The 27,426-nt window shown below is 40.9% G+C and overlaps 1 protein-coding gene across 4 annotated transcripts; it reads right to left on the reverse strand.

Annotated features, from left to right (window-relative positions):
* Positions 1-26,840, reverse strand: stra6l (STRA6-like). 4 transcript variants are annotated; one of them, XM_055909014.1, is made up of 18 exons: positions 26,561-26,840; positions 23,266-23,338; positions 20,167-20,267; positions 17,476-17,606; positions 16,577-16,697; positions 15,225-15,270; positions 12,769-12,894; positions 8,623-8,696; positions 8,122-8,233; positions 7,841-7,994; positions 7,361-7,436; positions 7,137-7,218; positions 6,982-7,030; positions 5,538-5,655; positions 5,113-5,232; positions 2,153-2,316; positions 1,199-1,357; positions 1-635 (listed from the first exon to the last, which is right to left on the reverse strand). In XM_055909014.1, the coding sequence occupies exons 1-18, from the start codon at positions 26,563-26,565 to the stop codon at positions 391-393; spliced, it is 1,956 nt and encodes a 651-aa protein (XP_055764989.1). In that variant the 5' UTR covers positions 26,566-26,840; the 3' UTR covers positions 1-390. The 4 variants fall into 4 exon arrangements, with proteins under 4 accessions (XP_055764989.1, XP_055764986.1, XP_055764985.1 ...); XM_055909011.1 differs by having other exon boundaries at positions 23,224-23,338; XM_055909010.1 differs by lacking the exon at positions 26,561-26,840 and adding an exon at positions 23,502-23,634 and having other exon boundaries at positions 23,224-23,338.
* Positions 26,841-27,426: the final 586 nt, after the last annotated feature.

Consider the following 27,426-nt stretch of genomic DNA (forward strand, 5'->3'; position numbering starts at 1 on the left):
ACTGGTACTGTATATTTTTTTATTATGATTTTTCAGGGAGTGCTGCAGCACCCTCAGCACCTCTACTTCCCGCGGCTATGTGGCCTACTAAAAACAAACAGACCATTATGAGGTAAAAAGCATAACTGTGTCCATTTGTCCTGTCATCTTTCACAGTAGGAGTAATTATGTAGGTATTTCCCGAATTTACAATACATTAATCATATTATTCATCACATACAATACAATACATTGTAAGAGCTTGGCCTACAGACGAATTGGCCTGTAGTATCAAATGTAGCACTCATGAGCCAAAACGTGTCCTCGAAATGTGTGTAGGTCTACTAAATGTTATATCATAGTATTGTACTACACTATTTCAGGCTGCGTGTGTATGAACCCTGAGCAGAATCAGTCAGTTAACGCCTGCCCATTGGGCTGATCTGATGTAACTGTAGCGGCTGTGGCCGTCATCTCTGGTGCCTGTCCCATCTGTTCGATCTGAGAGGCCAGCAGCCAGGCTTGGACCACAGTGTCCTGGTGGTCAGTGGGACTAGAGGAGGTCCTGTTCTTCCTCAGGAGGATCAGTCGTGGGTTCTTCATCAGGGTGTAGAGGAGCATCCATCGCCGCCTGGCCCGGCTTCCACGGGCTGAATCTACAACACAGTGGTATTAGAGAGAGACTGACATTATCTACAAAATATTTATTACGTGTCCTAGTGTTCCTATTTCAGGTCTCTAATGTCACTTGTGTGAGCTGTGGGGCGTCCAGGATCTGCTAATTTGCCTCTTTTGATCAAGTCTGTGTTGGGCTACTGAGGTTTGCAGTGGCGGAAAAAGTACATAATTGTAAAGATACCTTAGTAGAAAATTACAAAAGTGAAAGTCACCCAGTAAAATACTACTTGAGATAAAGTCTAAAAGTATTTGGTTTTAAATATACTTAAGTATCAAAAGTAAATGTAATTGCTAAAATATAAATAGTCAAGTAAAGTACAAATATCCCAAAAAACGACTTAAGTAGTACTTTAAAGTATTTTTATTGAAGTACTTTACACCACTGGAGGTTAGTATGATTTGTGCTCTCAGAACCTTCTAATCGCTATTTAGTCTAATACACACTCACACGATGAGAAACTTCAACCTAGAGTAAATTATATTTTAAAGAGCCCATTATTTGATCTGCAGCTGTGTTCATGACATCTTGACGTTAACTGACCTGGCGAAGATGTGTTGTTGAACGTGGAGTAGGATGCTGCCTCTGTGGTCCTCTGTTGTTTCGCCATGGTGTTAGACAGGAGAAGATGGCAGAAACACACCATGACAGGGTTGTTGTGGTAGTGGTCTGCAAAAATCATCCCGATCCAAGTGCTGTAACCTAAAATAGACAGTCAACGAGTTACATTCTATGACATGTACTTTCCACACAATCTTTGTCCTACAAATCCTGTGAAATGCTGCCACCTTCTGTATACATCATATATTACAGGCCCTGCGATAGACTAGACCAGTGTTTCCCAACCTTGGTCCTGGGGCCACTCCCCTGGATGCACGTTTTGGTTTTTGCCCTAGCACTACACAGCTGATTCAAATATCCAACTCATCATCATGCTTTGATTATTTGAATCAGCTGTGTAGTGTTAGGGTAAAAAACTAAAGGTGAAATCAGAGGTGGTGGGGGGGGGGCAGGACCGAGTTTGGGACTAGCGTCCTGTCCAAGGGGTGTACTTGTACACATCAAGCTGCCACACTCTACAGCAGTGGTAGGCAACCCTGGTCCTGGAGTCCTACAGGCACTTCATGATTTGGATTTAACCGACATGGAAGACCAGGTGTGTTGAATTTAGGCAATCACTGAACTGATGAATTAGCTCAGTTGGTCAGGTGTGGTGCCTAGTTGGAACAGAATTCTGCAGGACTGAAGACATTCCAGGAACAGGGTTGCCTACCCCTGCTCTACAGAAAGGAGAGATAGGCTCCTGCTCCTATGAGTCGTTCTGGCTGGCTACGCACTTATATTACAGTGATTGAATCACCTGTTTGTGTATAGCTGCACCTGTATGAGTTTTCAATGGAAAAACTATGGGCTTTAGTTAGAGCCTTTAATTCAAGTTTTTCTTGGTCAGGTGGTCAGGGAAAACTCTCTGGGCCCTAACTAGGTCACTAAACTGACCAGGGTCCATGGACTCGTATCCCCTCGGCATGATGGTACGGTCGATGCGTGACACCAGCCAGGTGCCCACCACACAGCTGGTCAGCAGACGCAGGATGCAGTTACTCAGGCCCATCACAACGTTGTAGAAGAAGAAGAAGTAGTTGAAGTTGTGGAACGCCTTCCTAAAAAGGGGAGATACCATAGAGTGCCATGTCAACGTACACTGAATACCAAACATTAGGAACACCTTCCCGATATTTCGCCCTCAGAACAACTTCAATTCGTCGGGCATGGACTCTACAAGGTGTCGAAAGCGTTCCACAGGGATGCTGGCCCATGTTAACTCCAATGCTTCCCACAGTTGTGTCAAGTTGGATAGATGTCCTTTGGGTGTTGGACAATTCTTGATACACACAGGAAACTGTTGAGTGTGAAAAACCCAGCAGCGTTGCAGTTCTTGTCACAAACCGGTGCGCCTGGCACCTACTATCATATCCCATTCAAAGGCACTTAAATCTTTTGTCTTGCCCATTCACCCTCTGAATGGCACACATACACAATCCATGTCTCAAGGCTTAAAATATTTTTTTTACCTGTCTCCTCTCCTTCATCTACACTGATTGAAGTGGATTTAACAAGTGACATCAATAAGGGATCATAGCTTTCACATGGATTCACCTGGCCAGTCTATGTCATGGAAAGAGCAGGTGTTCTTAATATTTTGTATACTCAGTGTATGTATTTCCTGATATGTATGCAGAACATGCACTGTCAAAGTGGGGTCACGGCATGTGTGTGTGTCTGTGTGTGTGTTTGTGTGTATTCTTGCGTGTTCTTGCGTGTGTTCTTGCGTGTGTGTGCAAACAGCTTGACTGCACATTGTCTTTGCCACACATTTATGCGTTATGAAGCTCAGCTAGCCATGGTTTGGGTGAAATGCTGTGTGTCAACCCATAAAATCTCCTCAAGTCTGTGACCAGAGGCATGTAAGATTAACTTGTAAATACTGGTTGTGTTTAACGCTTCACATTAGCTTGTGGGCATTAGCGTTCAGGTGAGAACCACTATTATTAATCCCCAGCGTTAACCCTGGGTTAAGAAAAGCTTGCGTAACTAAGGTAAACTAAAATAAATTGCTCTGGGTAAAGAAAAATACTTGTGAAAAGATCTTATGATGTAAACCAGGAAATCCAATATTTGTCCCAATGTTGACCTGTGCAGTATGATATCTACAGTACAATGGAAGCTGCTGAGGGGAGGATGCCTCATAATAATGTCTGGAACTGAGCTAATGGAATGGCATCAAACACATAGAAAACATGTGTTTGATACCATTCCACTTATTCCGCTCCAGTCATTACCTCTTGTGGTACAGTACACACGTATAGTACCAGTTAAAAGTTTGGACACCTACTCATTCAAGGGTTTTTCTTTATTTTTACTATGTTCTACATTGTAGAATAATACTGAAGACATCAAAACTATGAAATTACACACATGGAATCATGTAGTAACCAAAACAAATCAAAATATATGTTATATTTGAGATTCTTCAAAGTAGCCACCCTTTGCCTTGATGACAGCTTTGCACACTCTTGGCAATCTCAGGTAGTCACCTGGAACTTATTTCAATTAACAGGTGTGCCTTGTTAAAAGTTAATTTGTGGAATTTCTTTACTTCTTAATGCGTTTGAGCCATATTATGGTAATAACAGCTCAAATAAGCAAAGAGAAATGACAGTCCATCATTACTTTAAGACATGAAGGTCAGTCAATGTGGAAAATTTCAAGAACTTTGAAAGTTTCTTTAAGTGCAGTCGCAAAAACCATCAAGCGCTATGATAAAACTGGCTCTCATGAGGACCGCCACAAGAATGGAAGCTCAGAGTTACCTCTGCTGAAGAGGATTAGTTCATTAGAGTTAACTGTACCTCAGATTGCAGCCCAAATAAATGCTTCACAGAGTTCAAGTAACAGACACATCTCAACATCAACTGTTCAGAGGAGACTGCATGAATCAGGCTTTCATGGTCGAATTGCTGCAAAGAAACCACTACTAAAGGACACCAAAAGTAAGAAGAGACTTGCTTGGGCAAAGAAACACGAGCATTGGACATTAAACCGGTGAAAATCTGTCCTTTGGTCTAACGAGTCCAAATTTGAGATTTTTTGGTTCCAACCGCCGTGTGAGGTTTGATGGTGTGGAGGTGCTTTGCTGGTGACATTGTTGGTGATTTATTTAGAATTCAAGGCAGACTTAACCAGCATGGCTACCACAGCATTTTGCAGTGATACACCATCCCCTCTGGTTTGCGGTTAGTAGGAATATCATTTGTTTTTCAACAGGACAATGATCCAACACACCTCCAGGCTGTGTAAGGGCTATTTGACCAAGAAGGAGAGTGATGGAGTGCTGCATCAGATGACCACAATCCCCCAACCTCAACCCAATTGAGATGGTTTGGGATGAGTTGGACAGCAGAGTCCAAGACTGTTGGAAAAGCATTCCAGGTGAAGCTGGTTGAGAGAATTCCAAGAGTGTGCAAAGCTGTCATCAAGGCAGAGGGTGGCTACTTTGAAGAATCTCAAATCTAAAATATGTTTTGATTTGTTTAACACTTTTCGGTTACTACATGATTTCATACATGTTATTTCATAGTTTTGTGTCTTCACTATTATTCTACAATGTAGAAAATAGTCAAATTAAAGAAAAACCCTTGAAAGAGTAGGTGTGTACAAACTTTTGACTGGTACTGTAAATGTGGTAAAATGTGTTTTATCATGCACCATGTCCTCCCTTGAAATCCTTTAATTAAGGAACTGTTAAGCATTCCTCTTTCTTTGTGTGAACGTTCCAAAGAAGCGCACTAACCATAGATTGTAACTGGGTAGAGTTGTGATGGGTGAATAACAGGTGACCAGTAGGCTAAGGTGAACGTTAGGTCAAGAGGTATGGCCTGTATTACATAATACCGCACCTGTTGTTGAGTGCCAGAGGTTTCTTCCTGTCTGACGGTGAGATCTTGTCCTGAAGGAAGAACACTTGGACCAGCACCACCTGTAGTATAACCAATCCTATAACGATACCTATGGTCAAACTGATAGAGAGAACGTTACTTCATACAGGATAAGAAAACTCACACTGCTTGGATATGCATACATACCAGGAAATATGTTATGTCGACGCTCAATGGGTAAAGAAATACCAGCGATCAGGGAAATTTTTTCATATGAACTGAGCGGCTCCTTGAAAATGTTTTATTTCTGAATAGTTAGAGTTTAAAGCAGTGAAAGGGCCGGTTTCCCAAATCCAGATTAATGCTAATCCTGGACTCAAAAACACTTTCAATGGAGATTCTCTGTTAATCTGGGTCTGGGAAACTGTCCCATAGGGTACACTTACAGAATGGTTCCCATGTTGGTCAACATTTCCAACACTCTTCCATTTTGGATGGGGAGGACAACTCCGTAGGTAAAGAGCAACGCAAAGACGAACTGGACAAAGTGAACAATTAGAAAACCTGGAAGAAATTGGAGAACTTTCATATAGAATGCATTTATTTATCTTTTACCAATCCAATAAATAATTATTCACGGTCACCTCCAAAATGATTGGCACCCTTGATAAAGATGAACAAAAAAGACTGTAAATAATACAGTACTGCGCTATACTGTATCCCCCCCAAAAAGTGACAATTACATACTTTTATACTAATACAATTGCTCGGAGAAAGAGATTAAGCTTAAGAAGTTGTTTTTTTTATCTAAAAAAGATACCTGTCAATATTATTGGCAACCTTGAAGATTATTATAAATAAAATCAAACTAAATAAAATCTGCATTAACATTCTACTTTTTAAAAATGTATCTCAGTTTAAGGAACTGTATTATGGCCTTCCATGGCTTGCTGTTTCACTGGGGTATAAAAATGAGGTAACACGCATGCAAAATCCCTTTGTCATCCATCACCATGCGGAAAGGCAAATAACTCACAAATGAAAAGAGACAACTGGTTGTTGACTTTCATAAATTAGGCAATGGGTGCCAAAAAAAACCTGAAAAACCAAATATACCACTTACCACTATTAGGGCAACATATTACAAAGTTTAAAACCACTGGAACTGTGGTAAACTTGCCTGGTAGAGGACCCAAATGTATATTGTCCCCACACACAGTGAGGAAGATGGTTCGGATGGCATCAACAAATCTTGGGGTCACCAAGCCTCCAACTCAAAAGTTAGACGCCAACTCCATGCCAATAGGCTATTTTATTGAGAGCAAACAGCAAATGTAAACACCTGGAGTTTGCTAAACGGCATTGGCACTTGGATTGGAACCGGGTGCAATGGCCATCACAGTCTCCGGACTTGAAACCCATTGAAAACCTGAGGTTTGAATTGAAGAGGGCAGTCCATAAGCGCAGACCAAAGGATATCAAGGATGTAAAGAGTCTGTACGGAGGAATGGTCTAAGATCCCTACCAATGTATTTTTCAATCTCATTAAGCATTATAGGAGAAAGACTTAGTGCTGTTATCCTTGCAAGGGGAGGGCGCACAAAGCGTTGAAAACAGGAGTGTAAATCATTTTCACAGATATCTTTTTGAGATTTAATTTTATTACTTAACCAAAATATTTTTCTCTGAGCAATTGTATTAGCATAAATTAGTATTTTGTTTATCATATAATATATCTCTGCATTTTTATTACTTATTTTCTACAGTATTTTTTGCTCATCTTTATCAAGAGTGGCAATCATTTTGGAGGTGACTGTTTATGTCTCATCCTATATATCCCCTTATAAGTATGTATTGTATGGGCTGAAAGGAAGAGGAAAGTTGTCTTACCCCACAAAGTAAATGCTATTTGCCATCCGGAGTATCTTGTGATGGCAGCCTGTATGTAATGTTACAAAATATGACTCTTAAATATTTTGACACTGCAAATGACATTCCCAATCATTCTGTGGAACATTCTGGAATTGGAATGCGCTGCTACTCACCACACTGACTGCAGAATTGGGATTATGGAACTTCTCAGGAAGAAAGCCCTTCTCCCCCGCCCACAATCTCTTCAGATGTTTCCTGTGACAGGGCGAAAATTATAACAGCAATACTAACAGATACTGTTAATAATACTAACAGATCATACATCATTTACATAATCTATACTGTGTATATACAGTATATGGAATATTTTGGAATAACTGCATCAAACAGGACATACCGGTAACATGCTAACACATGGAATGTGTATGACACAGACGTTAGGCTGGCAAAGATGGTTGTGGCTAGCCAGGACTCTGGAAAATCAATCAAACAAACAAGCGAATACGTGAACTATGCAGACTGGTGAATGATAATGGTACAGATATTCGGGCAAACTCTGCACTGTTCCAAAAGGGTTCCGAAAGGGTTCTTCGGCTGTCCCTTATGGAGCTGTCCCCTATGGAGCTGTCCCCTATGGTTCCAGGTAGAACAATTTGGGTTCCATATAGAACCCCCTGGAACCATGTAGAACCAGATAGAACCCTCTGGAACCATGTAGAACCAGAGAATTCTACATAGAACCCAAAAGGGTTCTTCAAAGGGTTCTCCTATTTGGACAGCCGGAGAACCGTTTTAGGTTCTAGATAGCACCTTTTTTCCTAAGAGTGTGGGTGCGGCAAGGATGCACACACACAATAGTGTAAACCATGCTCCTTACTTCTGGCAACGTTAGTGAATTCCTCAAATTGGGGGATCATGGCTACAAATATCTCTGTCTCATTGCAGGAAAAAGCCAGCTTCTTCAGTTGGTCTTTCAGAACATCCAATCTATCAAACGCATAGTCACTGAGACTATAGTCAGCCAAAGTCATCTGTGGAAGGACAGACGCACCCAAAGCACACAGTCAGAAGCACACAACAATATGTCAACTAAAATACATCAAATAAGTGTAAAATAACACATGAAAAACCTAATCCCTCCCATATAACAAGGCTAACCGTGTATAAGCCAATCAGGGATATGATGGATGTGCCGATCATTCTGTTAGGGAACTTGAAGTGGGGGTCCCAGTCATATACCCTCCTCTGGAACCAACTGGTCTCCAGTTTCCTATCAAAACGATTCCGGAATTTAACGAAACCATTCTTAACACTCCATGAAAAATCTTTAAGACACACAACCAGTTCATGCTGAATGCTTGCATGACCAACAATGAAATGTGAATGATTGTCACGTGTTGAACATAGTTGGCCTAATTTTGAAACCAGGCCAATGGTGGTGTATTTATCAATGGTGTGACAGGCTGTTACCAATGATTTACTTGTATATAACCACAGAATATATAATATTTATATGTATGGCTATGGCTGTAACCTGTGATGGTAATAACTAAAATGATGAACTAGCCCTACAAAGGATGCCGTTAATGAATGAAGGGCTAATGCCCTACTGTATGTAGGGCTAATGATGAGCCAGTGTTTCTCCTACTGTTCTCCTACCGGTCAATAGGGCTCCTCCTCAACAACCTCTGTACATGCTTGGCCTGGTGACACTGGATTAGCTGCTCTTGGTCCTGAAAGAAGATTATTGTCAACAGACAAACTCATCATTCATTGGATGGTTGCTCCTCAAAGTTGGGCACGTCTAAAGACCTTTTGGAATGCTAAAGACCAGTAATGCTAACCTAGACCTCTCCCCTTGTAGTGTCGGCAATTTTTTTTGGCATGATCTGAAGTTCATTTTATATATGATAGAAGTCGGAAGTCTACATACACTTAGGTTGGAGTCATTAAAACTCGTTTTTCAACCACTCCACACATTTCTTGTTAACAAACTATAGTTTTGGCAAGTCAGTTAGGACATCTTCTTTGTGCATGACATAAGTAATTTTTCCAACAATTGTTTACAGACAGATTATTTCACTGTATCACAATTACAGTGGGTCAGAAGTTTACATACACTAAGATGACTGTGCCTTTAACCTGTTGAGGCTGGGGGCGCTGTTGTCACTATTTATGCTAATCGTGTAATTTTTGAAACGGCTTCCCACAAAATTCTTGATCGTACAATATGCATATTATTATTATTATTGGATAGAAAACAGTCTATAGTTTCTATAGGAGTTGAAATTTTGTCTCTAAGTGGAACAGAACCCATTCTACAGCAATTTCCCTGACATGGAGTCAGATTTCAGAAATTTTGGCCCCTGATCTGGAGTCAGTTAAAAGGCCACTGTTATTGCTATGAGTATACGGACACTGCTTACGTCTTCCCCTGGATGCCTTTACGTGATGACGATTTGAATGGGGTCGATTGCGCGTTCACAGGCACTATAAATTAAAAAACCCTGTAGCCAGTAAGTCTTTTGGAGCTGCGTTATGCGCGTGGAGGACACCGACCCGCACCTGTTCCAAGCATTAGTGTTGGGAGTAATCTTTCTCCGGTCATGTTAAGACTCGTTATAGGAGTTAAAAACATCATAAGGTAGTTAATTTAAAGCGTTTTATAGCAATTTATATCCGTTTAGTGCGATTTTGGGACATTTATTTCTGAAACGCTGTGAATCGCCGGGCACGCTTCCAGTTCATCCCGAACGCAGTTGGCATTTCCACATGGCAAGAGGACAGCTTTCCACCAAAAGACGATTAGACCCAAGAAAGGATCCTTTGCCCAAGATACTGATGGAAGAACAGCTCAAAGTAGGACATTTTTATTATGATAAATCGTGTTTCTGTCGAAAAATGTTAGTGGCTTAGGACGCCATGTTTTTTGACGTAGCTTCGCTTGGCGCAAACTGTATTGAAAAGTAAGGATAATTTAAAAAATGTAATTCCGCGATTGTATTAAGAATTAAATTGTCTATCAATCGATGTCCACCCTATATTTTTTAGTCACGTTTATGAGTATTTATGTATAAGAGTAGATCACTGTCTAATATGGCGCACGGACATTTTCTCACCAGCTGGGCTACATTTCACATTGTCTAACCATGATTTTGGTGGCTAAATATGCACATTTTCGAACAAACTGTATATGCATGTTGTAATGTGATGTTACAGGGGTGTCATCTTAAGAATTCTGAGAAGGTTAGTGAAAAAAATAATATATTTTGGCGATGTTGACGTTATCGCTCACTTTGGCTAGAATTAATGCTGGGGTAATGTTTGCACCTGTGCTATGCTAATATAACGATTTATTGTGTTTTCGCTGTAAGACACTTAGAAAATCTGAAATATTGTCTGTATTCACAGGATCTGTGTCTTTCGATTAGTGTATGCTGTGTATTTTTACGAAATGTTTGATGATTAGTAAGTAGGTAAACACGTTGCTCTATGTAGTTATTCTAGTCCATTTGTGACGGTGGGTGCAATTGTAACCTATGCCATCTACCTGAAATATGCACATTTTTCTAACAAAACCTATCCCATACCATAAATATGTTATCAGACTGTCATCTGATGAGGTTTTTTCTTGGTTAGGGGCTATAAATATCTTAGTTTAGCCGAATTGGTGATAGCTACTGGTGTTGGTGGACAAATAAAAGATGGTGGATTATGCTAATGTGTTTTTAGGTAATAGATGTACATCTTTACATATTGTGTCTTCCCTGTAAAACATTTTAAAAATCGGACATGTTGGCTGGATTCACAAGATCTGTGTCTTTCATTAGCTGTATTGGACTTTAATGTGTGAAAGTTAAATATTTAAAAAATATATTTTTTTTGAATTTCGCGGCTCTGCCTTTTCAGTGGGGGTGGGGGGGGGAGTGCCGCTAGCGGCACCCTCATCCTAGACAGGTTAAATAGCTTGGAAAATTTCCAGAAAATGATGTCATGGCGTTAAAAGCTTCTGATAGGCTAATTGACATCATTTGAGTCAATTGGAGGTCTACCTGTGGATGTATTTCAAGGCCTACCTTCAAACTCAGTGCCTCTTTGCTTGAAATCGTGGAAAAATTAAAATAAATCAGCCAAGACCTCAGAAAAATAATTGTAGACCTCCACAAGTCTGGTTCATCCTAGGGAGCAATTTCTAAATGTCTGAAGGTACCACGTTCATCTGTACAGACAATAGTACGCAAGTATAAACACCATGGGACCACGCAGACGTCATACCGCTCAGGAAGGAGACGTGTTCTGTCTCCTAGAGATGAACGTACTTTGATGCAAAAGTGCAAATCAATCCCAGAACAACAGCAAAGGACCTTGTGAAGATGCTGGAGGAAACAGGTACAAAAGTATCTATATCCACAGTAAAACGAGTCCTATATCGACATAACCTGAAAGGTTGCTCAACAAGGAAGAAGCCACTGCTCCAAAACGCCATAAAAAAGACAGACTACGGTTTGCAACTGCACATGGGGACAAAGATCGTACTTTTTGGAGAAATGTCCTCTGGTCTGATGAAACAAAAACAGAACTGTTTGGCCATAATGACCATCATTATGTTTGGAGGAAAAAGAGGGAGGCTTGCAAGCCGAAGAACACCGTCCCAACCGTGAAGCACGGGGTGGCAGCATCATGTTGTGGGCGTGCTTTGCTGCAGGAGGGACTGGTGCACTTCACAAAATAGTTGGCATCATGAGGCAGGACAATTATGTGGATATATTGAAGCAACATCTCAAGACATCAGTCAGGAAGTTAAAGCTTGGTCGCAAATGGGTCTTCCAAATGGACAATGACCCCAAGCATACGTCCAAAGTTGTGGCAAAATGGCTTAAGGACAACAAAGTCAAGGTATTGGAGTGGCCATCACAAAGCCCTGACCTCAATCCTATAGAAAATTTGTTGGCAGAACTGAAAAGGCGTGTGCGAGCAAGACCTACAAACCTGACTCAGTTACACCAGCTCTGTCAGGAGGAATGGGCCATAATTCACCCAACTTATTGTCGGAAGCTTGTGGAAGGCATTTCACATTCTTAAAATAAAGTGGTGATCCTAACTGACCTAAAACAGGGCATTTTTACTAGGACTAAAAATCAGCAATTGTGAAAACCTCATTGTAAATGTATTTGGCTAAGGTGTATGTAAACTTCTGACTTCAACTGTAAATCTCATTTGAATATGAGTCGTAAATAACACAAGTATGTATTTCATCATATCTGATATGTGCTATTGTCACGATCGACTTGAGGATAATGAGTGGACCAAGGCGCAGCGTGAGAGAAATACATCTTCCTTTTATTAGACGAAGACGTAACACGAAAACGAAACACTCTTACAAAACAATAAACGACCGTGAAGCTATAAACGAAAGTGCACATACAAGCTACTAACGTTCAACATAGACAATTACCCACGAAAACCTACTGTCTATGGCTGCCTAAAATATGGCTCCCAATCAGAGACAATGAATGACAGCTGTCTCTGATTGAGAACCATTCAGGCAACCATAGACTTGCCTAGACAACTATACTAAGCCCAACCCCATACACTCAACAACACCCCCTATACAATACAAACACCCTAACTAGACAAAACACACAAACATCCCCCATGTCACACCCTGACCTAACTAAACTTATAAAGAAAATCAATATAACAGAGGCCAGGGTGTGACAGCTATTGAGATTAATTTCCCCATTTCACTGACACAAATCCTCAAACGGATGTGGTAACAACTATTTCTCCAACTGAAATTCTCACCTCAGTTTCAAGCTGGAGTCGAATCCGAACAGCTTTGACCAGCATGTACGTGAACCGCCCCAGGAGGAAGACGAGAGACAAAATGGTCGGCCACTGGTAGACTAGCTTCTGGTGACTACCCAGTATCTACAGAGTACAAGTTCAAATTCACATGGCAGTCATAGACACAGAAATACATAGGCCACAGCTACTGTAAAGAGTGATGAATGACTTGGAAAATATGGTCAGGGATATAGCATTTGAATGTAGTAAGTGAGAGGAATAACTCATTTGGCATGTGTGATAAAGATATATTATTGAATGCAATAACATCACATACTGTACTGGGAACTATATGTGAGATGAATGGCTTGGGAAATATGCTAAAGGTTATACAGTGTATAAGCATTTGAACGTAATGACAATGCTAATAAACGGATGTAAACCTGCTTTGTGAGTGGTATTAGCATCAACGGCAGGTATTCAATGACAATAAAGTTAGGATAAGACATATTTTGTCTGCTATTCAAACAGGCTTTTCTGTTTTTCTGTGCTATCATGCCAGGATGTCGGTAACACAAAATGGATTCAACACATTCTATCACACAATCATCATATTGGTAGTTTGTCACCCCTTCCCAGAAGAGTGCACATCCATTTTTACTTTCACCTTGATAAGTGCTACAGTCAGAGGCGACCCGTCATTCAAGGCAGGTGGGGTTTTGAGCCCCAGATTTTTTGTTGTTTTATTACAATTTATTTCTTTTGGGGGGGGGGGCTTGCCTGTTTGGCATGTTATTTTGGCATTAATACGTGTCACATATCAGTTTGCAAACAATGTAAAAAATCTATATCACTGAGTTAATAAAGGTGCATACAAACATGGTCTCTTTTTTTGTTTTCTTGAGTAAGGCAGCTCCAAAATGGAGGTGTTTCAGCCTAACTCAGTGCTTTCTGTGGTGGGGCAAGCCAGCAGAAAATACGGAGCGTTGCGCAGTGATTGGCTCAGTGTTCTATCACTCATGGGTGACTTTACGTCACTGCCAAGAGTAAGAGGAGACATTGACAATTCTAGCCTTTCGGCTGCTGCCATAGAAGTGCCCATCCAAGAAGGCTCAAGGTCCTTGGCCACAGATAAAATGACGTCAAATCACGTTATATCTACCGTAGCTTTGATTGGACTGATCATGTCAACATCATACTTTCACAATCTTAGCTAGTAGTCATCATCATGAATCAAGTTGACAATCTACTGGCAAATCCTTTTTAATCCTTGTCATATGAAGAGAAATTATAGATAAAACGTATCGGTGCTCATCGACCATTGAACATTACACAACAAGTTGGAAATCGCAAATTCAATGAGTGATTTGGAAGGAATCAGTGACAGTGGCTGTGTGGTCCCAAATCTGGGATTAAGGGGCTCATTTCCAATTTTAAAATTATAAACATTCAACATTGGCCATGCTGTCAATGAAGCATGATTTGTGCCGCATTCAAAACAACTGTTAACTCGGAGGACCGCCGCGCCACCTTCCTGTTCAAGTGAGCCGAGCGCAACAATGTGAGTCTAAAAATGTATTGTATGCTGCTTCATAAATTATGTAATATGCCAGGGAGCTATGTATACTGTAGCTAACAAAGTAATACTAAGTGTATGTTGTGTAGTAAGATGGTAGTAGTCCATGTGCCTCACCCTAAAAATTTGGTATATTTACCCCTCTTAATTTTGTCTACTGTTCTGACTGTTCTACTGTAGCCTATAACCTGTTTTAGAGAAATGTAATCATTGAATATTGTAAGAGCTTTCATAGTCTGCTTATATGCCCACTTTATTTATCCTACGGTTATAACTTGGTGTACAGGGAGAACACTGTAAGAACGGCCCATGTTCTGAATTCTGTCGCTGTACATTTCAAAGTGCTAAACAAATAGTTATAACGACTACGTCCGTCCTAGTTCGCTCATTAATGTCTTAATCGAAATTACGGATGGCCTTTTATCCGCTTGTCGTCCCCTTATGCCATAGCTTGTACATTTCAATTGTACATTTCAATAAACACATTTGTTTAAGTAAGTCAGCCATATCAAGAATGTTTTTTTTAAAGGCAGTAAAGGAGGCTGCCAGACAAGGCTCCGCTGATAGCCAGGTGTAGCAGTGGTAAGGTGTTGGGACTGCTGTACTGTATGTAGGCCCTAAAAGTTTGTGGGCACCATTTGTCACCGTTATAGTGCAACTAATGTCTTGTTTAGTGTTGTGTTGTGTAGTGGCTTTGCTGGCATGCATCCCACTTTTTTTTTCTTTGCCTCACAAAGATTTACATGCTAAAATCACCACTAGCTACAGTACTCTTGCTTGCAAGCAGTATATGTTGCTAAACCTCATTGCTATACCAGCCTGTTATACCACATTGTTTGAAGTATTCTGAATGGCGAGGGTAAACGACTATGTGTTGGCTTGTTGAGTACTCACCTACCTTACCAGTGGGACACATCACTGTATCCCACAGCGTGATGATTATCCTGCAAATAAAAACCAACCAGGCTGTTATAGGGAGTCCTTAGATCAATGCTACTTATTCAGGAAGCTGGGCAATTCCTGTAATGACTAAATCAAGCTGTCTACGGGTACAGTGCAGTGAAAAAGTATTTGCCCCCTTTTGGATTTTCCCTGTTATTGCATAATTTTTTCAACCAAAACCGAACATTAGATAAAAGGGAACCAAATAACAAAAAAATAAATACTTATTTTATTTATATAAATAACAAAGTTATGCAACATCCAATGCCCCTGTGTAAAAAGTAATTGCCCCCTTACACTCAATAACTGGTTGTGCCACCTTTAGCTGCAATGACTGCAACCAAATGCTTCCTGTAGTTGTTGATCAGTCTCACACTGATGTGGAGGAATTTTGGCCTACTTCAAAACGGCTTTTTTTCCCCAAAACTGTTTTTTTTCAGCGACATTTGTGGGTTTTAAAGCACGAACTGCTCGTTTCAAGTCCTGCCACAACATCTCAATTGACTTTGACTTTCTGGACTTTGAATAGGCCATTCCAAAACTTCAAATTTGTTGCTTTTTTACCATTTTCATGTGGACTTGATTGTGTATTTTGGATCATTGTCTTGCTGCATGACCCAGCTGCACTTCAGGTTCAGCTCACAGACAGATAGCCTGACATTCTCCTGTAGAATTCTCTGATACAGGGCAGGATTCATGGTTCCTTCTATTAAGGTAAGTCATTCAGGTCCTGTGGCAGCAAAGCATCCCCAAACCAAATTGTAGATAAAAGGAACCGTTGGTATAAGGTTCTTACTGTGGAATGCAGTGTTTGGTTTTCACCAGGCATAATGGGACCCATGTTGTCCAACAAGTTATACTTTTGTTATACATTTGTCCATAGAACATTCTTCCCAGAATCTTGATGATCATCCAGGTGCTTACAGGCGCTTTTTTGTAAACTTCAGTAAACTTTTTGGATGAGATGGGTCCCATTATGTCTGGCAAAACCATACACTGCATTCCACAGTAAGAACCTTATACCAATGGTCAAGCATGGTGGTGGTAGTTCCCTTTATCTAAAATGTGGTTTTGGTTGAATATCTAATAACATGCAGCATAAAAAATATGCTAAAATATAGAAAACCAGAAAGGGGGCAAATACTTTTCACAGCACTGTAAGTCCCTATAGAGCCAGGAGATATTCATCCTGACCATGTGCCCTGCCTGACCAGAAAAAACCCTGACCCTGACTTCAACAGGTCAGGTCTCAGGGTCGGTAAAAACTCCTGACCCTACGTCATGACATCACATCAAACGTGCACTCACCATGTCAAAGAGTAGAGGATTCCCAGAACAGCCCCAAACTCTCGGCAAGGGGTTGACAGACACGCAAAGAAAGGGAAATAGGCCAGGCCCACCTCGAGAGCACCCATAAGGTACACAAAAGCTGCAAAGACAAAGGCAAAGTTTTGCTTGTTTTGAGAGCAGTGCACATATCATTGTCACTAGGGCTATGTGGTCAGGAAAAACTCCCAGCCCTAACCATTATCAATGCTACAGTGCACAATACAGCAAACAGTGGCATTCATGAATCAATCAACTACTCTTCCTAGGTTCCTGCCTTTCTAAGGAGTTTTTCCCAGCCACCGTTGTCACGGATCCTTGTTCCAGTGTCTGTTGGTCGTGTGAGGACCTGTGCTGTGTTGTTTTGGCTTTCGGGCCGCTTGCATTGTGCAGATGATTACGGGTCTCGACCCGTGTAGTATCATTGTGCGCTTGTGTATTTAATCAAGGTACTCCTCGCTTTTTTGTTTGGGTTTCTACCCTGCGTTTTGTATACGTGTTTGTTTGGTCTTCATCCCCGTGCATGTACATGGCACGCTGTAGTTTGGGTCAATAACAAACCCTATTACGCATTCCTGCGCCTGTCTCCCGATCCTTTATACCGACGTGACAACCGTGCTCTTACATCTGCATTGCTTGCTGTTTGCGGTTTTAGGCTGGTTTTCTGTATAAGCACTTTGTGACATCTGCTGATGTAAGAAGGGCTTTATAAATACATTTATATTTGATACTAGGGAAATGAGAAACCCAGCAGGTACTGAGATCCCTCGGAGGCTCTAATGTTGCCTGACACTCCTGCTACACTGGTGTTACACTCGCTAAACAACATTCTGACACACCCCTGTTCAGTATTCCATTCACTCAGAAACATTTTGAATTACCTTTGGCCCAGGGTGGAACGTTGAAGGTCATGTAATTCTCTGAGAAAAGAAGCAAGACACTGGAGGATACAGCTCCGAAGGCAAACCCATAGGACCATCTGTTACTGAGGTTCTCCATGAGGTCCAGAGGCCTGAGAGGGAGGGGGTAGTAATAGGAGTATGTTTGTATCTATGAAGAGTGTTCAAATCTTCTATCACACCCTATCCCTCATGTAGTGCAGTATTTAGGGCCAGAGCCACACATCCTACTCCCCATATAGTGTAGTACTTTTGATCAGAGCACATACCCTACCCCATGTAGGGTGCATTTTTGCATGTGAGCTCTCACATTTTTTTACCATGTTTTTTTACAATAACATAGTTTGGGAGTTAGAGAAACTTGGATTTTTCGCTACCCTCCACAGCATAGCCTTTACTCCAGATCAAAACTCCAAGCCTACAACCTAATTTTGGACACACCAGATACAACTTCAATTAGCACTGAGGCGTGAAGTGAAAGGTGTCGAAGCCTCTGAGCCCAACACATGGCAGGAGATGTGAGCCCAACACAGGCTACCCCTCCCAAATCCAGAGGCCTTGAAGCACCCTCCTGCTATTCAGAGACCATCCACTGGCATTTTCTACAAGAAATCTGCCTCCAGAAATAAAGCTTCTACCAAGTGGGTGTGACACCTTCTCCAGCTGCCTGCTGCACTGCTGCTTGGATTCCACCTGGCGGTCTGTTCACCATCTGCCCTGGCTTGTCGCCCCCTGTCTGGTACAGGTACCCCCACCACACTCCCCCCTCTCTACCGAGCTTTCATTCGTCTCCAGCACACAGGCACTGTTGGGCGAGTGACTCTGAACTTACAATGGCTAGCACCAAGTCGTTTATTTTCTTTCTTGTGCATTTTGCTATTTTGCTATTTGCCTCATGACTCCTGCATGCTTTGTTGACTATGAACTTTCTTGTTTACCGTACCGTGGGACAGACTCGGACTCTGACTCTATTGGTTACACAGACTTTTGGCCGCCCATCCTATTCTAACCACCTCTCGCCTGTTTTGTTTCATGTGCCCTGATGAAATTGCTGTACAATATGATCCTGTTGCCATCTGATGCACATTCAAATGTCATAAATCAACACTTTAGAGTTCTCCCTGTCCTCTGCCGTGCCTTGATTGTATTACTGTTGATATCTGGAAAGCTTTCTTAGTGTCCAACAAGCTTTCTCTGCCCTTCACCTTGTTCTGAACACCTCCAAAACAAAAGTAATGTGGTTTAGTAAGAAGAATGAATACCTCTCTCCTCACAGGTGTGATTACTACCTCTGGGGATTTAGAGCTTGAGGTAGTTACCTCATACAAGTCCTTGTGAGTATGGCTAGATGGTACACTGTCCTTCTCTCAGCACATGTCAAAGCTGCAGGCTAAAGTTAAATCTAGACTTGGTTTCCTTTATCGTAATCGCTCCTCTTTCACCCCAGCTGCACAACTAACCCTGATTCAGATGACCATCCTACCCATGCTAGATTATGGAGACGTAATTTATAGATCGGCAGGAAAGGGTGCTCTCGAGTAGCTAGATGTTCTTTACCTTTCGGCCATCAGATTAGCCACCAAAGCTCCTTATAGGACACATCACTGCACTCTATACTCCTCTGTATACTGGTTATCTCTGTGTACCTGTCACAAGACCCACTGGTTGATGCTTATTTATAAAACCCTCTTAGGCCTCATTCCCTCCTATCTGAGATATCTACTGCAGACCTCATCCTCCACATATAACACCCGTTCTGCCAGTCACATTCTGTTAAAGGTCCACAAAGCACACACATCCCTGGGTCGCTCGTCTTTTCAGTTCGCTGCAGCTAGCGACTGGAACGAGCTGCAACAAACACTCAAACTGGAGTTTTATCTCAATCTCTTCATTCAAAGACTCAATCATGGACACTCTTACTGACAGTTGTGGCTGCTTTGCGTGATGTATTGCTGTCTCTACCTTCTTGCCCTTTGCTCTGTTGTCTGTGCCCAACAATGTTTGTACCCTGTTTTGTGCTGCTACCATGTTGTGCTGCTGCCATGTTGTGTTGCTACTATGCTGTGTTGTCATGTGTTGCTGCCATGCTGTGTTGTTGTCTTAGGTCTCGCTTTATGAGTGCTGTGTTGTCTCTCTTGTCGTGATGTGTGTTTTGTCCTATATTTTTATTTGTTTAATTTATTATTTTTAATCCCAGCCCCCATCCCCGCCGGAGGCCTTTTGCCTTTTTGGTAAGCCATCATTGTAAATAAGAATTTGTTCTTAACTGGCTTGCCTAGTTAAATGCACTATATAGAAAGCATTACAGATGTAGGATCCTAATTTGATCACCCTTTTGTTGCTGAGAATGTTCCTGCACAGCAGGAAATGCAAACTTGTAGAGTTTTCAAAGTTTAAAAAGGCTTCTTAAGTTGGTAATTTACACTTTAAAATGTCAGACTTAATTTGCCCTAATGAAAAATGGATCAACCCCGACAAAAGCATAATAATTCACATTTCCTGTTGCTGCAGGATTATTTGTCTGCTGTAGCAAACTGGCTCAAATTAAGATCCTACATTTGTATATTGGAAATAGGATGTGATTTGAGATGAAAACCAGTGTGTGTCTGTCTCTATCTTTAAGGGTCAGTATGGGTTGACTGATAAAGGGTCAGGGGTTACAGTGTGACTCACACAACAATGCCAAAGCGGTTGTTGAGAAAGGGGAGCTTCTCATCAATGGGCAGGTGTCTGGATCTCCTCTGCAGGGCCGACAGCACAACCACGATGACGAACTATGTAGAATATACAAAAGAGAGCAAAGACTAGGGTTGCAAAATTCCAGAAAATTTCAATAAATTCACTGGTTTTCCCGAAATCCTGGTTGGAGGATTCCCGGAATCAGAAGGGAATAAGCAGGATTTCTGGGAAACCAAGGAATTTATTATTTAAATATAATTTATATTTCCTTTGAGGGCTTTTGTTCTGTACAGGCTTCCTTCTTGTTAAGGTTGTCGTAGTCGTTCTCCTCCTCAGACGAGGAGGAGCATGGATCGGACCAAGATGCGGAGTAGTAGGTATTCATGTTTTAATGAACAAACAACAAACACTACAAACGTGACTAACCTGAAAACAGTCCTGTGTGGCCCAAACACTGACACAGGAAACAAACACCCACAAAACACCAGTGAAACCCTGGCTGCCTTAGTATGACTCTCAATCAGGGACAAACGATACACACCTGTCTCTGATTGAGAATCATACCAGGCCAAACACAAAATCCCAACATAGAAAAACAAACCTAGACCAACCCACCCAACTCACGCCCTGACCAACTAAAACAAATACATAACAAAGGAAAACAGGTCAGGTAGTGACACTTCTTCTCACTCTGTCATTTAGGTTAGTATCGTGGACTAACTACAATGCTGTTTATCCATCCTCAGTTTTCTCCTATCACAGCCATTAACCTCTGTAACTATTTTAAAGTCACCATTGGCCTCATGGTGAAATCCCTGAGCAGTTTCCTTCCTTTCAGGCAACTGAGTTAAGAAGGACATCTGTATCTTTGTAGTGACTGGGTTTATTGATACACCATCCAAAGTGTAATTAATAACTTCACCATGCTCAAAGGGATATTCAATGTCTGCATTTTTTCTACCAATAGGTGCCCTTCTTTGTGAGGCATTGGGAAAAATAATCTGTGTTTGATATTCACTGCTCGACTGAGGGATCTTACAGATAGATGTATGTTTGACTACCTCATCTCTGTACCCCATTCAAAAATCATGTTAAAGCCACCAGAGTCTCTGGGTTCGCGCCCAGGCTCTGTCGCAGCCGGCCGCGACCGGGAGGTCCGTGGGGCGAAGCACAATTGGCTTAGCGTCGTCCGGGTTAGGGGGGTTTGGCGGGTAGGGATATTCTTGTCTCATCTCGCTCCAGCGACTCCTGTGGCGGGCCGGGCGCAGTGCGCGCTAACCGAGGGGGGCGGGTGCACGGTGACACATTGGTGCGGCTGGCTTCTGGGTTGGAGGCGTGCTGTGCTAAGAAGCAGTGCGGCTTGGTTGGGCTTCGGAGGATGCATGGCTTTCGACCTTCGTCTCTCCCGAGCCCGTACGGGAGTTGTAGCGATGAGACTAGATAGTAATTACTTGCGATTGGATACCACGAAAATTTGGGGAGAAAAGGGGATACAATTAAAAAATAATAATGATAATGTTAAACACTATTATTGCACACAGAGCGAATCCATGCAACTTATTATGTGACTTGTTAAGCACATTTTTACTCCTAAACTTATTTAGGCTTGCCATAACAAAGGGATTGAACACTTTAATTTGTAAAAAATTGTAAAAACATCATTCGCTTTGACATTATGGTGTATTGTGTGTAGGCCAATGACACAAAACCTCAATTTAATCCATTTTAAATTCAGGCTGTAACAGCAAAATATGGAAAAAGTCAAGGGGTGTGAATACTTTCTGAAGGCACTGTTGAATACATGATAATTTGTCAGAAAAATAGTATTGTCTTATTACATAAGTATGTCTGTAGCAAATAAACACTGTTGGACAGAATATATCTTATGTTGATGTACTACACTATCTAGAACCTAAAGAAGCTATCTAGAACCTAAAAGGGTTCTTCAGCTGTCCCCATAGGAGAACTCTTTGAGGAACTCTTTTTGATTCCAGGATTACCCCTTTAGGGTTCTATGTAGGACCCTTTCCACAGAGGGTTCTACATGGAACCCAAAAGGATTCTACGTGGAACCAAAAAAGGTTCTCCCTGGAACCAAACATGGTTCTCCTATGGGGACAGCCGAATGTAGTGTTACTGGCATCAGTGGATGTTGGTAACACTTTACTTGACACCTAGTGTCATAACACGTTATGATACGGTCATAACCATGTCATAATGTCATAACAGCTGACATAACTTGTCATAACCTGTCATAATATGGTCATAACACACAATACATATATGTAGACCTGATGTGACATAGATTGCGTTATTTTATGGCTGGTTATGACACCTACAAAAGATTGTGAAAACCAACAAAACTTACCACACAACGCAAAACATTCCATTACACTATAGCCTACTTGTCAAAAGTATTTATATGTAATATAACATTTTCTGAAATTGACCATACTGAATTATTATTGTAATTGTGCACACATTGATGTCAGACATGCACCTTCCCCAATGCTCTGTTGACTGGGATGAATGCAGGAGCAGATTTCAGGAGCAGGAAAATACCCCCTTTTTTTGACTGATGACTGACATAAGGGCATGTACGTGACAGACCTATCTGGCTTACATCATTATGATCATACTGGTCATAATGCTTCTTGACAGTGTCATAAAGTGTATTTTCTTAGTCCAAGTAAAGTGACACAGGATGGTCATAATGCTTCTTGACAGTGTCATAAAGTGTAAAAACACGACTTTGAAGAATTCATTACAACAACAACGGATTTAAGAAACAAACTTTCAAAAGGAAACTTCTTGGCAGGGAAAAAACACATTTGAATAAATGTGGGTTTTGACACTCATGTGTAGGTGTCACAATCAGCCATAAAATAACGCAATATGTGTCACAACAGGTGTAAATATATGGGTCATGACAGTGTTATGATCATATTATGACAGGTTATGGCAAGTTATGGCAGCGGTTATGACATATAATGACATGTTTATAACTGTATCATAACGTGTTATGACGCTAGGTGTCAAGTAAAGTGTTACCTGGATGTTAATGTACTGTATGGGGACACAGAGACCCCTTACCGATGGAATGAGAGAATAGTGCAAGAAGAGGTCCATGGATACACCACTGTCACAGGTCTGGTTAGGAGAGCCCCTTCAAGACAAAAATTAATAAATAATTAAAAAAGGGAAGTGGACTTTCAGACTGAATAATACATTTCCGCCATGAACAAATTAGTAAGATGTACATATTTACAGTTATCAAGCATCCCTTTAGAACTGATACAGTAGTTAGACAAAATTTTAGTTGCACTCACATGTTGCCTCTTATCATGATGAAACTACTTTCAACGAGCAAGGGAGTAACATAAAAGATAGTTCTTAAAAGCGACAACAGAAAGTACTCTCTACTGATAGCTCTCAAAGCCCCGTTTCCTAGTTGCGGTCATGTGACGTACCTTTGACCCCAAACGCCAAACTTCCCAAGTGGCACCTTGTCCTCCCTTACTGACTGATATGTTACCGTGCGATAGCATGGTCAACAGAGAGCCCAGTAACAGATAACCATGGCATCGATTCCATTCAGGTTTTCTCCCTCCAAAGGATAGTTATTTTCCTGTGAGTTTATCATTACCAAGCTCGTCACTCGTCTTCACTGTAAAATGAATTATTGTATGGGCTTTTTTTCAACAGTGCTTTGAGGAACAGTAAGAAACACAAGGTTTTATTTTTGAGGAAGCAGTGCTTTGACAGTTGAGTGCTTTCGATATACTCTGTCATTTAGGTTAGTATTGTGGAGTAAATCCAGTGTTGTCGATGCATCCTCATTTTTCTCCTATCACAGCCATTAAACTTTGTAACTATTTTAATGTCACCATAGGAGTCAAGGTGAAACCACTGAGCGGTTTCCCTCTCAGGCAACTGAGTTAGGAAGGACGCCTGTATCTTTGTAGTGACTGGGTGTATTGATACACCATCCAGTGTGTAATTAATAACTTCATCATGCTCAAAGAGATTATCAGTGTCTTTAAAAAAAGTAATATACAGTACCAGTCAAAAGTTAGGATACACCTACTCATTGAAGGGGTTTTCTTTATTTGTACTATTTTCTACATTGTAAAATAATAGTGAAGACATCAAAACTATGAAATAACACATACGGAATCATGTACGAGAACCAAGTACAGGGAGTGAACATTTAATGAAACACGGAGAGGAACAGAATACGAACAGTGTCTGGGACAGAGGAAAACAAAACGACAATAATACTGACACAAGAATCTAACCGAGGAACAGACAGATATAGGAGGGGCAATCAACAAGGTAATGGAGTCCAGGTGAGTCCAATGAGTACTGATGCACGTAATGATGGTGGCAGGTGTGCGTAATGAAGGGAAGCCTGGAGCCCTTGAGCGCCAGAGAGGAGGAGCGGGAGCAGGCGTGACAAAGTAATTTAAAATCATATTAAACACTATTGTTACACAGAGAGTAAGTCCATGCAACATATTATGTGACTTGTTAAGCACAGTTTTACTCCTGAACTTATTTAGGCTTACCATTATCAAATGGTTTGAATACTTATTGACTCAAGGCATTTCAGCTTTTCATTTTTAATTAATTTGTAAAAATGTCTAACAACATAATTTCACTTTGACATTATGGGGTATTGTTAGTAGGCCAGTGACACGATCTCAATTTAATCCATTTTAAATTCAGGCTGTAACACATTTTTTTTTTAAGAATTCAAGGGGTGTGAATACTTTCTAAAAGCACTGTAGTTACAACAGATAATTATAGACTAACACGTGACAATAACTGAATTAAATATGTTACTTCTGGTTAACACCTGTTCCCTTCCCGTAAAGGGAATGCATCTGTCTGCGTCTTCCGGCACATACAATCATGTTTATTCAATATCAATCAATATCCACAGTAAATCAAATACAGGAAAATAATAGTTTCTCTCACCCATAGCCCAGTGGTGGCTGGTGCCGCTAGAAACTAAGAAGGCAAGATACTGATACTGTCAGGTTTGTTCAGAGGCTTGTTAACAGGTTGGTTTTTATGTGACGTTAAAGTGCCTCACAAAAGACATAAGGTTGGTCAATTGTTGTTTTGTAGTCTGACGTCAAATGTTGGCAGAAAAACTGGCCTGGCAGGTCGAGCGTATCAATGAGTGTGGTGGGGAAGCTAGTTACCAGTAAACTTTTGTGTTGTAGCCTGTGATTCACGGCACACACCGGTGAGATGGTGAAAAAACTATTCTGCAGGCTTTTACTTTTAGGTCTCTTATATTTCTCAGTGTATTTCTGGTACTCAAATGTTACTGAATCGAGTATGAATGCTTTGCTGTCCAGTTTGAAGGATAACCAAAGTGAAGATGGATTTAAAAAATCAGGAGTCTATTATAGAGTTATGCGCTTGCAGTCAGACTTCGGGAAAGAACAAATAATGAAAGAAAATAGTAAGTAATGTGCTGTATATCTTCTAAATATATGCAAATATATGGATATTCTGACACTACTATGATTATGTTTTTCAAAATCAGGTCACTGAAGACCGAAGACATTTGACAATAAGCTAAAGATTTTTTTAATGATGTTATTTCATGGCACATGTATGGCATTGTAAGCTAAAAGGCTATTGTTGATGAATTTATTTGATCATAGCTTTCATATAGCGTTATATTTCTTAACTCACATAGTAGACGTACATTAAATACATACATAGTGAATTTGGTATGACTAACAGGTATGAATGATGTAACATCATGATTCTCAGGTTACCCATGTGTACATTTCACGTTACCATACCTCCAAAATCACGTTGTTGTCACGCCTCCCTTGGAGGTCTGGAGAATTTTGTATTGTAAAAACGGTTTGAATGTTCCGCCGACAAGATTTTGATTGGATGCTACATTTTAAGAACCCTCCCCATATGCCCGTAGAAGGGGTGCTGTGTGTTATGTGGCGTCCCTTGAGAGGGCAGGAACAAGATGTACCGCGCATACGGTAAATATTCACACTTTCATTTTTCCACATTTTGTTACGTTACAGCCTTATACCTAAAATGTGAGAAAAAAAAAATCCTCATCAATCTACATACAATACCCTGTAGCTCCCTCCAGTAACCACGAGCACAACCGTTGATTGATTATAACTGTCGGCTTTATTCTGTAGTTTTAGTCAGAATTATCACATTCTGTGAGAACTATAAAGTAAATGAAAATACAGTTAAGCACACTCTTACAACCTTCTTGTCGTACGAGTGACTTATAAGCTTGGTATAACTCTGAAGCGCTTACAAACATAAACAGTTTAGCCGGAGCTATAGCAGTAAAGTTATCAGATTAAACACATGAACAAAGGAAAAATACCTCATTGGCTGCTTATTACAGAAGGGAGGAAATCAAAACTTCACACTTATTATTCCTGGCATGAATTCACGCTTCATCCTTAATTATTATAACGTTACCATCCTAACATACACACTTCAACCTTTACGAACTACACCAGAAGACATGAAAACGTAGCTAAAACAGCGCGGGATTGCCTTCACTCCAAAGGTGTGTTGCTACGATAATGATCCCCGTTACAACAGTTATTAGCCACGTAGTTCCGCTTGTCTTATCATTTTCCCCGCATAGCGAACACGTAAACAATTCAAACAAAAAACAACGACATAGACTTACAGGTTAATTGTCAGTTACATACCCCCTAATGACAAAGCGAAAAGTTAAAAAAAAAAACATTTTTGCAAATGTATTAAAAATAAAAACTGAAATACCTTATTTACATAAGTATTCAGACATGAGAGTCAAAATTGAGCTCAGGTGCATCCTGTTTCCATTGATCATTCTTGACATGTTTCTACGACTTGATTGGAGTCCACCTGTGGTAAATTCAATTGATTGGACATGATTTGGGAAATGCACACACCTGTCTATATAAGGTCCCACAGTTGGCAGTGCATGTCAGAGAGAAAAAAAACAAGCCATGAGGTCAAAGGTATTGTCCGTAGAGCTCCGAGACAGGATTGTATCGAGCCACATCTGGTGAAGGGTACCAAAAAACTTCTGCAGCATTGAAGGTCCCCAAGAACACAGTCGCCTCTATCATTCTTAAATGGAAGAAGTTTGGAACCACCAAGACTCTTCCTAGAGCTCCCAGCCCGGCCAAACTGAGAAATTGGGGGAGAAGGACCTTAGTCAGGGAGGTGACCAAGATCCCGATGGTAATTCTG

The sequence above is a fragment of the Salvelinus fontinalis genome, chromosome 42, assembly GCF_029448725.1.
Source record: "Salvelinus fontinalis isolate EN_2023a chromosome 42, ASM2944872v1, whole genome shotgun sequence".
In the NCBI taxonomy this organism is placed as follows: Eukaryota; Metazoa; Chordata; class Actinopteri; order Salmoniformes; family Salmonidae; genus Salvelinus; species Salvelinus fontinalis.